Source organism: Geotrypetes seraphini, chromosome 7 (assembly GCF_902459505.1).
Source record: "Geotrypetes seraphini chromosome 7, aGeoSer1.1, whole genome shotgun sequence".
Lineage (NCBI taxonomy): Eukaryota > Metazoa > Chordata > Amphibia > Gymnophiona > Dermophiidae > Geotrypetes > Geotrypetes seraphini.
In genome coordinates, this window is record NC_047090.1 from 21,551,559 (window position 1) to 21,568,779 (window position 17,221).

Sequence of the window (17,221 nt, forward strand, 5' to 3'; positions counted from 1 at the left end):
GGCGGCCAAAAAAGCAAATAGGATGCTAGGAATTATTAAAAAAGGGATGGTTAACAAAACTAAGAATGTTATAATGCCCCTGTATCGCTCCATGGTGCAACCTCATCTGGAGTATTGTGTTCAATTCTGATCTCCTTATCTCACGAAAGATATAGTGGCACAAGAAAAGGTTCAATGAAGAGCGACCAAGATGATAAAGGGGATGGAACTCCTCTCGTATGAGGAAAAACTAAAACGGTTAGGGTTCTTCAGCTTGGAAAAGAGATGGCTGAGGGGAGATATGATTGAAGTGTACAAAATTCTGAGTGGAGTAGAACGGGTACAAGTGGATCGATTTTTCACTCCGTCAAAAATTACAAAGACTAGGGGGCACTCGATGAAGTTACAGGGAAATACTTTTAAAACCAATAAGAGGAAATTTTTTTCACTCAGAGAATAGTTAAGCTCTGGAACATGTTGCCAGAGGATGTGGCAAGAGCGGATGGCGTAGCTGGTTTTAAGGGGGCAGGGGCGGTCAGGAGAGTGTGTGTGTGTGTGGGGGGGGACTGCTGCCAATAATCTTTGCAGGGGGAGGGGGTTGAGGGTATGTGTGTGTGTGTGTGTGTAGTGGGGGGGGGGGGGGAGGTCCGGGTGGCCGTGATCTAGTCCTTTGTGTTTTTTCATGTGCAAATTGATTGCATGTGCATTAATGAATAGGTGTGAGTGTATATAAGCATTGTACCCTTTAATAGGTCAATATTCCAAGGAATTATCCAGGCTGCCAATTTTCATCAACACTTCTTAAATGGGATGGGACTTGATATACCGCTTTTTCCTGTGTGGTTTATATAATCATAGCATGACTTGCCCAGGGTCATAAGGAGCTACAGTGGGAATTGAACTCACAACCTCAGGGTGCTGAGACAGCTGCTCGAACCACTAGGCCACTCCTCCACTTCACTGGGTAATGCAATTGAATATTGGCTCTAATTAGCCATTCCTAACTGGCTAAGTTAGGGGCTGCCTGGAGGTTGAAGTTTGGGCAGAACCGCTACTTAGCCAGTTATAGGCGATATTCAATCCAATAACTGGCTGAGTAAGCAGATAAAGTTAAAAAAAACATAAAGGCTGTCCTCACTTTACCTATCAAGTTAACTGGGCACTGCTCTGACTATTAACCAGTGTCCGATTAACTTCCAGGTTGCCGCAACTCTACCTTCAGAGTGGGTTGGAAAAGTCCATGTGAACAGTTTTCAAAGGAAAATCACATGCGCACTTTCCATTTCAAAACGAATTATAGACTGAATTAGACTGACTAAAGGCATTTTGGAAGAAAAGCCTCACTGAGCAACTGCAGTATAGAAACATAGAAACATGATGGCAGATAAAGGCCAAATGTCCCAACTGTGTCTGAATTCAAAAGGGCCTGGGATAGGCACGTGGGATCTCGTGGGGAGAGAGATAATGGTTACTGTGGATGGGCAGACAAGATGGGCCATTTGGTCTTTATCTGCCATCATGTTTCTATGTTTCTAACCAGTCTGCCCATCCGCAGCATCCACTATCTCCTCCTCTCCCTATTGGCTAAGGCTCTTTACACCTGCATTGTGATGTCATAGAACTTTATGGTTATAGAAACATTGTAACATGATGGCAGAGAAAGGCCAAATGGCCAATCCAGTCTGCCCATCCGCACCATCCACTATCTCCTCCTCTGATATTCCTTATTTCTTGCATAGCAAAAAACATGGAAGGGAAAAATCATGAAATTCCGAGACAGTGATCATTCTTCAGAAATAAATCCCAATGGTTTGTACTTTGTCCTTTGCTCTGATTCTGGGTAGTAATCTGGGCTCTTCTCTAAGCTCTAGATTTATGAGAACAAAGTACAGGTGTACAAAAAAGGAGCCTTCCGATTTTTACAAGCAAATTTTGCAAGTCTATTTTTCTAACCTTCACCATACACATGGCCATTCATGTTTTATACAATCATTAAAGGCAGACATATTAATCAGTAACTTTGTTATCTCTTACACAGGCAGTTGCAGGAGTAAACTTATCATGCCTGAGCTTTTATTAGGTTTATGGATGAATGAATAGCACATTGGTATACTCATTTGTTCATGATCACAAAAAAAAAAAAAAAACATTCCGACAATATCACATAGCCATGCTGTTCATTGATTAAATTTTATGCACAAATGCTGTTCATGGCAGTTTATAATTACAAATAAAAATCGGGGTCGATATTCAGCCAGTGGCACTCAGTTTGCAGACCGCTGCTGGCGTTAAACCAGGAACTTCAATGTTGGGTCATGACCAGATCCTTGCATTGAATTTCCAGCTATGCAGAGCCAAATTAAATCAAAGCTTCTTCAGTGCGATATTCAGCACTTCAATAGCTTTGGAACACTTCATAAAAACAGGACTTACTTTTATGTGGTCCTAATTTTGCAGTTACCTTGGCTGGTTAAGAGCTAAATAACGGCACTTAATAGGCCAAGTGATGTCTCTGCCCCTGGAAGGCTCGAAAACTGTTGGTTTTCAGATAAGTGCTAACCAGTTAAATGCTATTGAATATGAGAAGTTAGCCCTTGAATAAGCAGTTTAAGATGTCAGGAGCCGTTTCTGGCTGGTTAAATTGACTCAGAGTGTTTTTGATTAGAGAATGACACGGGGACTCAATTTACCGTCCTGTCCCCATGAGTTTTGTCCCTGTCCCTGCCCCGTTCCTGTAAGCTCAGCCTTAACCGCACAAGCCTTGAACACATGATTTTAAAGTGTTTGAGGCTTATGTGGATAAGGACAGAGCTTGTAGGAATGGGGCAGGGACGGGAAAAGAACTCGCGGGTACAGGGCGGGAAAATGAGTTCCCGCAGGGACAGGGAAAAATTTGTCCCCATGTCATTCTCTATTTTTTTTTATTAAAAATATATTTTCTTTTTATTAAAGCAAGTATTCTCTTACGTACAAATACCGGGCAATTCTACGCATAGGCATGTACACTTAAGCCTGTCTTGGGCATATAAGAGGTGTTGTAATTGGTTCTTACTTTTAAGCACATAAGTGCAGTATGCACTATTATCTATGGTAGCACATAAGTGCCTTAGAGGAAAATTCTATAAGTGGCACCGAAAGATAGGTGTTCTAAACAAGCTCATAACTGAAAAAAAATAAAAATTGGGAGATAGGTGCCTACCCTCTTAGGCGCGATTCTACAAAGGAGAGGCATCTATCGTATGGCGCCTAATGGCACCTAACTCCAAAGTACTCGTGTTTAGGGGTTGAGAAGGACATAGGCACCACTAGGCATGATTCTCTAAAGGACTTAGACGCTTATAATGTAGGCTTTTAAAACCCTGGCCTATATTACAGGCACCTAAGCTTTAAATTAGATGCCGCTAAGCACGATGCTGTAGTGGGCACTTAAGTGTGATTGACATAATAGCCAAAAAAGAATCCAAGTGATTTACAATATACCGTATTTTTCGCTCCATAAGACACACTTTTCCCCCCCAAAAAAGTGGGTGGAAAAAGGGGTGCATCCTATGGAGCGAATACCCAAATCCCCCCATTACCTTAGTTAGATTGCCGCCGTTGCTCACCCTTCGCACACCGCTGCTGCTGCTATTTGCTCACTGCCATGGAAGGTAGAGGAAGGGAAAGGCCAGGTGGGTGCAGCGATTGCACGCCGCTGTCCCAGAAGCCTTAGCCCCGGTGTCAATTCTGACATTGGTGAGAAGGTCCGGGCCAGCCGAAGTCAGAATTGACGTCGAGAGTAAGGCTTCTGGGACGGCGTGCAATATCTGCACCCACCTGGCCCTTCCAACAAGATCTTCTGTTCTGGGTGCCGTGCTGAGCCAGGAGTTCCCCCCCCCCACCCCCGCTGCTGCTGATTCATCATCAGGCTGGAGGTAATTAAATCGGGTGGGCAGGTAGGCTTGGGGGGGGGGCGGAGGAACAAGACAGAGGCTGGAAGGCAGTGAGGGGAACTGGAGGGAGGGAGGGAGGAAGGGACAATTGTTGAGCCTGAGGAAGGAAAGCAAGAAAGAAATCACCAGACAACAGAGGGGGTGTGTGTGGAGGAAGAGGACAAAGGCTTGAAGGCATTGAGGGGGACATAGGAGGGAGGAAGGGACAATTGTTGGGCTTGAGGAAGGAAGGAAAGAAAGAAGGAAAGAAATCACCAAACAACAAAGGTAGGAAAAATGATGTTATTTTAAATTTAGTGATTAAAATGTGTCAGTTTTGAGAATATATATCTGCTGTTTATATTTTGCACTATATTTGTTTTTTTTTCTATAGTTGTTACTGAGGTGACACTGCTTTGATATCTGTGCCCTGTCCCTGCCTGCCCTATGCCCTGTCCCTGCCCACCCCTAGACCACCAAAGGGGGGACAGGGGACAGAGCCTGGCAGGGAAGGGAGACAGGGTGCAGAGCCTGGCAAGGAGTGTGGGGATGAGTGCAGAGCCTGGCAGGGAGAATTTGGTTCAGAATGGTTTTTTTCTTGTTTTCCTCCTCTAAATTTAGAGTGCGTCTTATTGTCAGGTGCATCTTATGGAGCAAAATTTTAGAACAATTTAGAACTCTATTCAAGAATAGAAAGAAAGGTGCTTAACTATAGGCGCCTATCTTTTTAGGCCCCAATTACAGAATCTAGCCTTTAGTGTATAACTGCAAGGGGGCATCCAAGAGGGCAGAGTGTAGGAGGAGCCTAGAATGCTAACTCTGCCCTCTTGGATGCACACGTAGTTGCATCCATTTACCTCTACCATTGATCTGATGTAAATGGGTAAAGTACTTCTGTGCTTGAAAGAAGAGCAGGACTTCGGGGTGATTGTGTCTGATAATCTCAAGGTGGCAAAACAGGTAGAAAAGGTGACAGTCAAAGCCAGGAGGATGCTCAGGTGCATAAGGAGAGGAATGGTCAGTAGGAAAATGGAGGTGATACTGTCGTTGTATAAGTCTCTAGTGGGCCCTGTTTGGAATACTGTGTGCAATTATGGAGCACTGTCAAAGGCTTTGCTAAAATCTAAATATACCACATCTAGCGCTCTCCCTCTATACAATTCTTTAGTCACCCAGTCAAAGAAATTGATCAGATTTCTCTGACAAAACCTACCTCTAGTGAATCCATGTTGCCTCTGGTCCCATAATCCACAGGATTCCAGAAACTTCACCAATCTCTGTTTTAAAAGTGTTTCCATTAATTTGCTTACCATAGAAGTCAGACTTACTGGCCTGTAATTCCCTACTTCATCCTTACTTTCATTTTTGTGGGGAAGGGCCACAACAGCCTTTCTCCAGTCCTCCGGTGCCACTCCCGACTCTAGAGACTCATTAAAAAAGTCAGTCAGCGGAGCCACCAGAAATTCCCTAAATTCCTTCAGCACCCTCGGATGTACACCATCCGGCCCCATCGCTTTGTCTACCTTTATTTTAGCCAGCTCTTCACAGACACAACACTCTGATAATTGATCAGGGTCTACCACTTCTCTATTCCTATTCATGTATGTCTTCTGCAGTCCCGCTCCCAGTGCTTCAGCTGTGAACACAGAACAGAAATATTTGTTAACCAATTCAGCCTTTTCTTTATCAGCTTCTACATATTTCTCTGCTTCACCTTTGAGTGTCACAATGCCACTTGTGCACTTCTACCTATCACTAATATATCTTTAAAAAAAATGTCTTGTCTCCCTGTTTTACCATGTCAGCTATTTTTCTTCCATTTGCATCTTTGCTTTCCTGACTACACAACCAGTCTCTCTTAACTTTTCCAGATATTTTTCCTGTCTTCCTCTTTCTGTGATCTTTTGTAGTTTATGAAAGCTAATCTCATATTCCTTACCTTCTCAGCTACTACTTTTATGAACCTAAGCAGCCTTCTTTTCTTCTTACTTTTACTTACTTGCCTCACAAAAAAGATTTGTTGCTCTTACAATTACTCCTTTCAGTTTTGCCCACTGCATTTCCACTCCTTCCAGACGTTCCCATCCAGACAATTCTTTAACATAATCCTCCATCTGAACAAAGCTAGTTTTTTTAAAAGTCTAGAACCTTTGCTTCTGAATGAGCCCTCTTTATACCCATCTTAATATTAAACCGTACTATGCAGTGATCACTGGATGCCAGATGATTACCCACTGTAACATCAGAAACTCTTTCTCCATTTCTGATACAATAGTACAGACTAGTGCTATGTTAAACATTTCGGTAAACTGGTTTCCTAGTGCCTCATTTAATGCAAGTTAAGTGCTTAATTCATAAATAAGCCACCGCTAAATATAAAGGGGATTGTGTTATTTATCATATGTTAAATTATATTAAAACAGGTTAGTAAACAAGGCTCTAAGTGTGTACCTGATGATAACGTGACTTGCTTGAGGTCACAAAAGAATATGAAACCTGACTTCACAGATTTTTAGGTAAGGAACACAATAGAAGGAAATACTAGCACAGAAACAAATCCAGCAGGAACAAAATTACATTAGACCAGAAGTGTTGATGGAGACAAGTTTATTCCAAAAAAGGACCCAATACAAGCAAGTGGTTTGGCAGCTTTTACCTGCTTCAGGGGTCTTACTATAAACTGTATATCTTAGTCTCCAAGTTATGTTGTTAGAGATGTCTTAAAACTGTCACATGGAGGGCCATTTTCAAAACATACATCCAAAGTCAGCAGTAAGAAAATGCCTATTTTCAAAAGGCAAACCACCATACGTTTAGAAAGTTTTTTGTTTTTGAAAATTCTCTATCTAGACATCCAGGCCAGACCATCAGGGATGTCTATCTTTATACCACATTTTCAAACAAAATTTTGTGCAAGTCCCAAATTCCCAGAACAAGACCATTTGGATGTGGGAGGGGCCAGTCCTGTAATGGACTGGCCATCCAGACATGGCACCAGAGCAGTGGGGCACCTTCGAGGGTACTGCCACTTAAAGGGTGCCAGATAAACATCTCACCAGAACTCTCTTATAGGTTATGGTGAGCCCTTCAAAACACCCTCAAAACCCACTATACCCACCTGCCTACAACCCTAATAGCCCTTATGGCTGCAGGTGACACCTATATTGTAGTAGAGTAGGATTTGGGGGGGCTCATATTTTCCACTATAAATGTAGTGGTTAGAGTAGCTTATGGGCCTGGGTCCTCCTCTCTATGGTTCACTAGCCCACCCACACCAGGCTACTTAAGACACCTGTGTGCAGTACTACTAGGCTTTCCTATACCGGGTGCTGATGTTCTGGAGATAGGTATGTACGTTTGTATTTTGATCTTTGTGGGTGTGAGGGGTTTCTGAGCACTGGGGGAGTGTGCATGCAGTGGTCATATGGTCAGTCTGAGCACCTTCTAAAACAGTTCTAGTTCCAAACATATAAGTTCTGTCCAGGATGTCTTGCAAAATGTTTGATGATCGCTGCAAGACGTCCATGTCTAACCCGCCATTGAGTCTGCCCAAAGCCCGCCCATAACATGCCTCCACTACACCCATCTCATGCTCTGAACATACAGAGGCTGAAACATCGCGCTAGACATACAGAAAGACAATTTTCATTATCGGCACTTGGACGTCCTGGCTATTAGGATGTCCAAGTGCTGATTTAAGATACTTTTTGGATGTTTATATTTTTTGATTATGGGCCCCTTAGTATATCAGCAGAATAGCTTGCCAGTTGAATATTCACATAGAAAAATCTTGTCTCCATCAACACTTCCGGGCCTACTGTGCTTTTGTTCCTGTGTTCTAAATGATTATTTGTATGCTTTTATTATTATTGTATATACTTACAATTCACATATTTTTATGTTTCTAAATATTTTCTTATTGATATTGTTGATAGCAACTTTTTATGACTTCTAAATATTATGATTTCTTTTGAGTGCTCATGATCACTGAATTTTTGATGCTTCTCTTCAGAGGGCCTTTTTTGTGTGTGTCATAACTCTTTTGCCTGAAAAAGATTGACCCAGTTCTGAAGCATTTTCTGGTTTAATACTCAGTTGCATTTCATTCTTCCAAATCCCCTACTTTAGGCCCGATTTGATGAGCATTTCTCCCATAGACACAAAATGAGAAGGGAGAAGGGAACCTATTAGTATGTCCGGTCCTGTGTGATACCTTTTGCTAGCTTCACTTTTCATCTGTCTGGATTCCCCAAAAAGAACTGGCTGAAAACACTTTAGTGTCTTTCTCTGGTATTTCTGTCGGCGGAATGGACCAAACTTTGGCGGGCAGTTTTGCCGACGGAACTTGTGAGCTGATGATGAATGACTATGAAGGCTTTGTGATTGCTCAGGCTGCATTATGGGTTAAACAATGGAGGATGACACAAGTCTGGCTTAGGAAGGAACGGATAAAACTGTTGGGACGAAAGGCAGGTTCCTGCTGACATGACCACTTGTTGACATTGAAAGGATTTCACAACAAGTGAGCAGAAACAGAAACAATTCTGTTTGGCAAGGCTATTAGTTGCAAAGTGTGGCACTGTAGCAGTCATTCCTAATGCGTTTCTTCACTAATGAGCTCTGAATTCCCTATTAAACTGGGATACTCTAGGCCCAGAGCCTCCAGGACAAAAGCATGCAAGAATGACTTCCCTTATTTCCATTGGCTGGTCAAATGAAGGAAGCAACTGAAAACTTTCAGATTTAAATAGATTAAATGATCATTAATTAGAAACGTCATTAAAAAATTCCGAGCTTATGACAAATGGCAGTCCAATATTACTCATTGACTAGCAAGTCTAAGCTAGAATTTTCTTATACCTAGTATCTGCTCTTGTGATTTGAAGTCGGTTTCAAGGTGTGAATTCTAAGTTTAATATGCATATACTTGAATGGATCTAATTGAATCTTAGTGGACAATGATAACTGACAATTAAATGCTGACATTAATGTGCTGAAGGAAATATTGTAGAATCTAAATTAACTAGACTTGCTATGTTTTACAAGTTGCAAATAGAGTGAATTACAATCTAAGAAACAATGATTCTTTTTCAATCATGGTTGCTGGTATTGTCAATGCTATTCACCTCCTTATTAAACAAAATAAATGGGCCACGTTTAGCTACCTTGGGCTACCGCTAAAAGGTGTGAGCTAAATCCAAATCTCATACATGAACCAAAAGGTTTTTTTGTGTCTTTATCTGAACAGCACATGCAGGTTGTCAAAAAGAAATTGAAATTACGGGATCCATTTTGTCAATCTTTTTCTCCATGTGGAACATCTTTGCTTGCAGAACGGGCTCTTAAAGAATCATACAGGGAATCTATAAGATGTCCAAAAGTTAAAAAAAAAAAAACAAGACTCCACGTCGAGAAGCAAGCAAAGTCTTTCAAAGGAGGAATGGACCAAAGACTTTCCACAAGTACAGAGGCTTTAGAGATTACAATACAAAGTCTTTTTATTAATAAAACAGTATTTTAAAAAGGCCAAAAGGGTGAATGATGACGACCACCAGAGGATATCAAGGATGAACCCAGAAACCCATCACAAGCTCCGTGTTTTGGCACAAATGCCTGGTAAATATTGAAGGACTAAGGCCAATACTGGGCAGACCTGCATGGTCTGGGCTGGGGGAGGGCTTCAATGGCTGGGATGGTGTAGATGGGCTGGAGTGAGCTTTGATGGAGACTTCAGTAGTTGGAACCTAAGAACAGTACCGGACAGAGCTTTGGATTCTTGCCCAGAAATAGCTAAGAAGAAGAAGAAAAAAAATTCAAATTGAATCAGGTTGGGCAGACTGGCTGGACCATTCGGGTCTTTATCTGCCGTCATCTACTATGTTACTATGTATATTACTAAGTACCTCAATGGTGGCAAAATGCACGGCAAAACATTGAGGTACGTCTTGAATATTATTCTCAATATTGTACCCAACCGCAACTGTGACCCCTAAAGCAGGCATTTGTGCTGAAACACGGATCCTGTGCTGGGTCTCTGGGTTCATGCTTGATATCCTCTGGTAGACTTTGTCATTGAGCCCTTTCTGCATTTGTAACCTCTAGTGCCTCTTTACTTGTGGGAAGTCTGCGGTCTATTCCCCACAGTCTATTGTGGGAATCTGTAGAAATCACACAGCAAGACCGTGTTCACTTTATCATGATCCTGGGAGGAGATGGCCAGCGTTGTAATGAATGTACACATTTTATTAAATATGACTGTAGATGGATAAATTACAAATGCACATTTCCAACTTTTACAACTTTTATAAAATAAAAAAATATCCACCAAATATTCAGCGCTATTTAGCCAGTCAGGAACGGCTATGTCACGTTACAATATTCACTGACTGACCAGCTACATTTAGTGGCCAGATAGACGCTATAACTTAGTCGGTCAGCCGATGAATATTAGCTTGGCTGGCTATGCCCATCACAGCTAAAAATATACTGGAGATTCAATGCCAGTTACTGGATATGGCCTTGGCATTAAATTTACGGGTTCACCACCAGCCATGGGAGGTAGCCAGGTTGCCTCCTGCATTCTGAAAATTGGCTCCTATATTTTCAACCAAACTTTTCAGATAGTGCTATAGTTGGATCATCAGAAGGTGAATATAGTGTGACGACTTCACACATATAAAAGTAGTTCAACAAATTTCTCATAGATCTATTTTAAAATGTTTCTTTCTTTATATACTGTATATCTATCTATCTATCTATATATATATCTCTGGATTGAGGTAACCTCCTGACATAATACTATCCACCTCTTCTACGAAATCGCGCTAGCAGTTTTTAGCGTGGAGAGCTGTGCTGAATGGCTCGCACTGCTCCCGCCACTCATAGGAACTCAATGAGCATCGGGAGCAGTGCGGGCCATTCAGCACAGCTCTCTGTGCTAAAAACCGCTAGTGCGGTTTTGTAGAAGAAGGGGTATGTTTCACTCATGTTGTACTTACACTTCCCCCTCCCGATTCGCGGTTTTAAGACTTGCGATTTTGATTATTTGTGATTTCCTAAATCCGGAGTCACCCCCACCTCCCTCCCGGACCTCCCCAGACCTTACCTGGTGGTCTAGCAGTCTTTCAGGACAGAAGCAATCTTCCTACGCTCCTACCCCATGCTGATCACTCATCCAAAATGGCTGCCATGAGTTCCCGTCATAGTCTCAAGAGACTACGGAAACTCATGGCAGCCATTTTGGATGAGTGATCTGCATGGGGTAGGAGCGTAGGAAGATTGCTCCTGCTCCAAAAGACCGCTAGACTACCAGATAAATTCCTGGATGCCGGGGGAAGGCGGGAGGGAGGCGGGGTGGGGCAGAGTCGTCCCTAAAGTTATTTGCAAATTTTCAATATTCATGTTCCGGCTCTGCCCCTAACCCCCGTGAATATTGAGGGAGGAGTGTATTTTTAAAATGTATATACCACCTAAAGTCTAGGCAGTTTACAAAACAACATACAAAATAAATAACAACAATATAACATATACTCATAGATTCTCTTACGTCCTACATTACAAACATACTCATTTTGTTCACATAAATACATTGTCCATTTAAAAGTATCACAGAAATACTTACTGCATTTTTGTTCACAAAAATACATTGACAAATAACCATGTCTTCAAAAGTTTCTTAAAAGTATCCCTAGGTTTACAAAGGAATTGGTGATTGGATAGAAAACAGAGGGTAGGGTTAAATGATCATTTTTCTCAATGGAGGAGAGTAAATAGTGGAGTGCCACGTGGATCTGTACTGTGATTGGTGCTATTTAACTTATTTATAAATGATATGCCCCCCCTGCCACTCGCATATGCCCCTTCCATTCCCTTCCCTTGTACTTCTTTAGTTTTTCCATGGTGAGCAGCTCTCTCTGACGTCACCTCTGGGTCCTGCACCTAGGAAGTGACAACAGAGGGAGAGCAGACACGACGCAGCCAGCAAGTTCGTAATGCTGCTCGCACTGGGAAAATTAAAGGGGTACGGGGGAAGATAAGGGGGGGGGGCATGAGCGCATGGTGGGGGTTGGGGGGTTGGGAAGGAACAGGGGTGGAGAAGAGGGCGGAGGAGGGGCACCACCGCCCCAGATGCCACTCACCCTCACTATGCCACTGGCCAGCTATATCATGTGATAATTGCCAATTTTAAGCTATGAGCGTCGGAGCAGCGCAGAGCATTCAGCGTGCTAGCTGGCACTAAAAACCTCTTCCACGTTTTTGTAAAAAGGGAGGGGGGGTTAGTTATTTAACTCTAAACTTTCCTATCCCACTTTTATTTAATGAGCAGCCGTAGCTACTGCGCTACGTGAGTGAAAGCTTCACAATGTAAACAAGGAGCGTTCAGAGGCATAAAATGAAAATGTCTCCATTCTCTGATCTTTGTACCCCCATTTGGCTAAAGACAAACAGATGGGTTCCTCATATCTAGGCTCTGATTGTACCAAGGACCCCCTAAAATATCTGATAGGTAGCTCTCATGTGAAATTCTGAAGAAAAAAATATATCAATAATTTATAGGCCTGTTTGAACTGCCTTGGATCCAACAGTTAAGCAAATTTTAATGATTGTTATTATACTGCAGGTTCTAACTTTCAGAATAATTTTGCTTAGTGGCAATGATTAACCAATTAAACAGTGGAGTACAACAATCTAAACACTTTAAATAATTTTTCTTCTCATAAAGAGGTCCCTATACCTTGAAGGGATGAAAGGGCTCAAAGAGCAGCAAAAAAAATACAACTGTAGAAATTATCATTATTTTTTTCATCTAATGAGAAGGATTTTAGGCATTCCATGGATTGCCAGAAGAATTAACAAATCGATTCTGGAAGATATCAAACTGGCTATTTCACTCGAAGCCCAAATTATGAAGTTATGACTGTCTTATTTTGGTCACAACATCAGAAGAGAGAGATCACTGGAGAAGGACATCATGTTTGGGAAGATTGAAGAAGGTGACCTGGAATCAGATGGCTGGACACGTTGAAAACAACCATGGGGATGATGCTGGAGGACCTTTCTGGACTAGTAAAAAAACCTGATTTCTTTTAAGATCCACAAGTTATCAAGTCACTAGGAGGACTCAAGCACGAGTAGGTGGCACCTAACAATAACAACAATGACCCCTTATCTCCAGACCATCTCTACTCTACCTCATAGGGGCGCTTGCCTACAACCTGTTGTGTGGAACAAATTTTTTTTAAATTTTTTTATTTATTTATGCATTTCAAACCAAACATACAAGAATCCACTTGTTACAACAATATGGAATATCAGTATAAGAATTTCCAGGAAAAATCTGTTAATTTAACAATAAGGAAATAAAACAAACTGCTAGAAAAACAGAAAAACGGAAAACCTTTATTCTTTCTTACACATATCTATTTAAACTCCTCCTTAGACCTCAATAGCAGCACTGAGAAACAAGAAAATTAATGAGACAAAGAGAACTCTTATTTGATTTATCAAATCATTAAACAAATCTAAAGAAAAGGCTTAACATGAACACGGCCTATATTTTCGGCAGCACTTAGTTTATTTAGTTTAAAACTTTCTTTGTGTCTAAGAAGTGTTGGAGCTGTTCCGGAGCAAAAAAGACATACTTAGTCCCAGCATATGTGAGGAGACATTTACAAGGGTAACTGAGTAGGAATGTAGCTCCCATTTTTAGTATTTCATCCTGCATAGCTAGAAACATCTTTCTGTGGTCTTGAGTGACCTTGGTCACATCAGGATAGATCTTTGTGAAGATTGGAAGAAAGCCTTCATTATTGCGTTCAAGTCCTGCTCAAACACTAAAGAGATTATCAATGTTCCACAGTATTCAATTTCTTCCTGGGAGCTCTCTGTTTTGTCATTTAAATCAATTGATTGTGGATTATCTGGTTGATTACTAGGCAACTTTTCTGAATTCCTAGGTAATTAGTAAATTTTATTTACTGATGGCAAAAGTTCAGAGGAGAATTTCAAATTCTCCCTCAGGTATTTTTTAAACATATCAATTGGTGTAGAAAAAGCCACTTTAGGAAAATTCAATAGGTGTACATTAAGATGCCTATTAAAATTCTCCAACTGTTCAATTTTCCTTTGAAGAAAAAGTCTGTCTTTTACCACATTAGAAGAAACATTTTGTAATGAGGAAATCTCTTTTCCAATTTTTTTAAAATTTCAAGTTAGTTTCTACCTTAATATTTTGAACTGAAGTTGTCAAATCACTTTTAAAATGTCTCCTGGGGATTTTGTGGAAGCAGCTTCAAGCTTCTGGAGCACTTTCCATATATTTTGAACTGAGGAGTCGGTGTCATCCGCTCCTTGATAGGTAGTCAGCTCGGCTTCCTGGTTTGCCTGGTGCCCTCCTCCGTGTGATTGCATCGAGCTCATTGGCTTTTTGGAATTCAAACAGCCACACCTTCCATTGCCAGATTTGGCGGCAATCATGCTGCTGGGGGTGAGGGGGGAAAGCAATGTTTTGAACCCCATGGCTCTCCAATGGTGCTACAGCAGGGATTCCCCCTCCGATTGCGGTCGGTGAGCTTGTCAGGAACTGGTCCATCTGCGTTTGTCCGCCTGTGGAAAGGTCCAGCCGGATAACGCCCTTGCATTTACTGTGAGGCATAGTTCCAACATGCTTCCGCGGTCAGAACCCGAAGAAAATAGATGAATGAAAATACAAGGTAAGACAGAGCTCTAGCGCTGACTGCTATCACGCCACCGCCATCTTGTTTCTCTCTTGTGTGGAACAAAATTGATCTTGGATTGATTATAACATGGTTTTCTTATGTTTCAGACTTTGCCTCTAGGACTGCATTTCCTTTGAAGTGACTAGTATAAATCCTTCATGGGTTAGTACAAAGTTGGTTTTAAGAGGCACAAATTCAGCAGTTAGATAAGGGTAGGCATGGCAAAGAATTGTGTCATTTTGGTTCCCGTCTGTGATTGTTTAGATTGTTTTCCCAAATATATCATTTGAGTGCATACTCTTCCCTCAATATTCACCTGTTGTGGTCGGCATTTGATTTAAATGTGGGGCTGCTCCACCAAGTGTTGACTCGTGAGAATGGAGAGGTATGGAGCGGAGTAGGGTGCAGGAAGGGAGGGTAAAGAGTGGCTTTGGGGGAAGGCAGCTGTTCCTTGCCCACATATTGGAAGACCTGCAGGGTGTTAGAAATCACCATCCATACAGGTAAATGTACATTTATAACAAATGGATATGGGGAGGAGGGGGCGGGGCAAGAGTCCGGTGGGTTTATGATAATAAAAATTAAAGCTATTGAAATTGCTTGCTGCTTTTCATATTCTGATATAGCGTGAATTTGTTGCCAATTATAATGTCTTAAAATTAACCCCCTAATTGTTTATGTGGTGCTCAGAAATTGCACATACAATTTTGGCAACTCGCACTCACAATTTAATTGACAAATAAGCCAATTAGCACTAATAACTGGCCGCTAATAACAAATTATTGGCACTAATTGGCATTTATTAAAATTTGCATGCATATCTTTAGCCGCCACGATCTGTACATAAATTTTATGCACAGATCCGAAGAGCAGGCAAGGCCATGAGAGCAGCATAGGGGTGTTCCTGGAATATGCAAGCAGTTTTACTGAATAAGGAGGATCTGTGCCTAATTTAGGGTTCCTTTTATTAAGGTGCCCTAACTGACGTAGCGCACGCTAAATGCTAAGGCATCCATTATATTCTATGGGCGCCTTAGATATTTAGCATCTGCTAAATCGGTTAGCGTGCCTTTAAAAAAAGGACCCCTTAGGCATGAGGGTTTACACTAGGGTTTGGTTGGCGCAAATCCTCACACCTAAAAGTTAAAGGGCAGACCCAGTGCTAAAGTGCTATTTTATAAATGGTGCCCAATCTAGAATTAACAGTCTGTGTTTTTACAAGTTTGCAGCAGGAGAGGGATACTTTGTTGCACTAGGTACCCACCTAAGGCATCCAATTGCACCAGCTCTTAACAAGTGAATTCCTTTGTCACCAAGGAGTTAAAATTCACGAGTGTCTGTGCCTTTGAATACTTACTCTAGTGTAGCTATTTTCTGTGCCAAGCTAGCCATCACAGCGAAGAGTCGGAGGTCTGTCAGGCCATCTGTTACATAATAGTCCACAATCTCCAGAATCTGGGGGGAAAGAGATGGAGAGGGCAACAATGATGACAGATTTCAAAAGAACAGACTGCCGCTTTGCTGGGGGGAGGGAAGGAAAAGAGAAATTAAATTGGGACTGAACTAGAGAAAAGCTATATGAGCATGGCAAGAAAACAAACTGGAAGGAAAATATTGTGAACCACAAAACTGCTTGAAGGATGGTGATTTAGCAAGACTTTGAGACAAGAAACTCACAGAGCCTTCAAACATTAGGGCATTCAGCTGAATTATTTCAGTTCTTTGATTCAACTGAGTTGCAGGTACACCTTGCTAGTAGTGATTCCCTCTGTGTCACATGTATGGTTATCAAATACACAGGCCAACACAAATAAATTTTCTTGGTGCTTTGGGTTTTCTGACCTAAGTATCCTTGCTTTTATTGCGTTAGGGATAGTAGAGCAAAATATGAACATTGGACAAAAAAGATTGGCCTCCAAGGGACTATATGGTTTGTGCATTGAATACATGGCGCATATGGTACCTGGATTTACCATGGAAAAACTGAAGGCAGGAATTTTTTTTTAAAAAATTTTTTATTTATATCCTTTTACATTTTCATCAAGCATAACAATCTTGACAAAAGATCAGAATATACAAAAAGAAAAAACAAATTAGCATATAAATACACCTAAGTGTATATTAGAAATACAATCAGCTATTTAGTTCAAAAATATTGGATTCAAGAAAGGAAATACATTTCAATAAACTGAACAAATTGTTCTAAATTAGAGTAACGGCACTGGTTATCCACCCTACAGCCAATAGACAGGTCATTCATCAATGGACTAAGAAACCAACCCTTCTTTTGGTCCTAAAAAATCTAATAACTGTTTAGGCTCAAAAAAGAGAAAATTTTTATTTTCATAAGAAATAAAACATTTTGCTGGAAATTTTAACAAAAAAGTAGCCCAAAGGCCAGGATTCTAGGCCGCAAGGCCAAGAACTCCTTTCTATGCCTCTGGGTTTTCTGTGCTAGATCTGGAAAAATTCTGACATTTGAGCCCAAAAATTTGTCATTTATATGATGGAAATATAGGCATAAGACATATTCCCTATCACTTTCCAAGACTAGAGTCAGCAAAAGAGTGGTTCTATCTGTAACCACCTCAAGAGAACTCTCCAGAAATAAAG

The 17,221-nt window shown here is 41.2% G+C and overlaps 1 protein-coding gene across 3 annotated transcripts in view; it reads right to left on the bottom strand.

The window, feature by feature from the left end:
- The window catches only part of LOC117363311, a 393,068-nt gene that overhangs the window by 38,957 nt on the left and 336,890 nt on the right, over window positions 1-17,221 (bottom strand). For all 3 annotated transcript variants that reach the window (XM_033950808.1, XM_033950807.1, XM_033950806.1), the window contains exon 13: window positions 15,966-16,063. In XM_033950808.1, coding sequence (XP_033806699.1) covers window positions 15,966-16,063 — 98 coding nt within the window. The remainder of the gene's footprint in view (window positions 1-15,965; window positions 16,064-17,221) is intronic.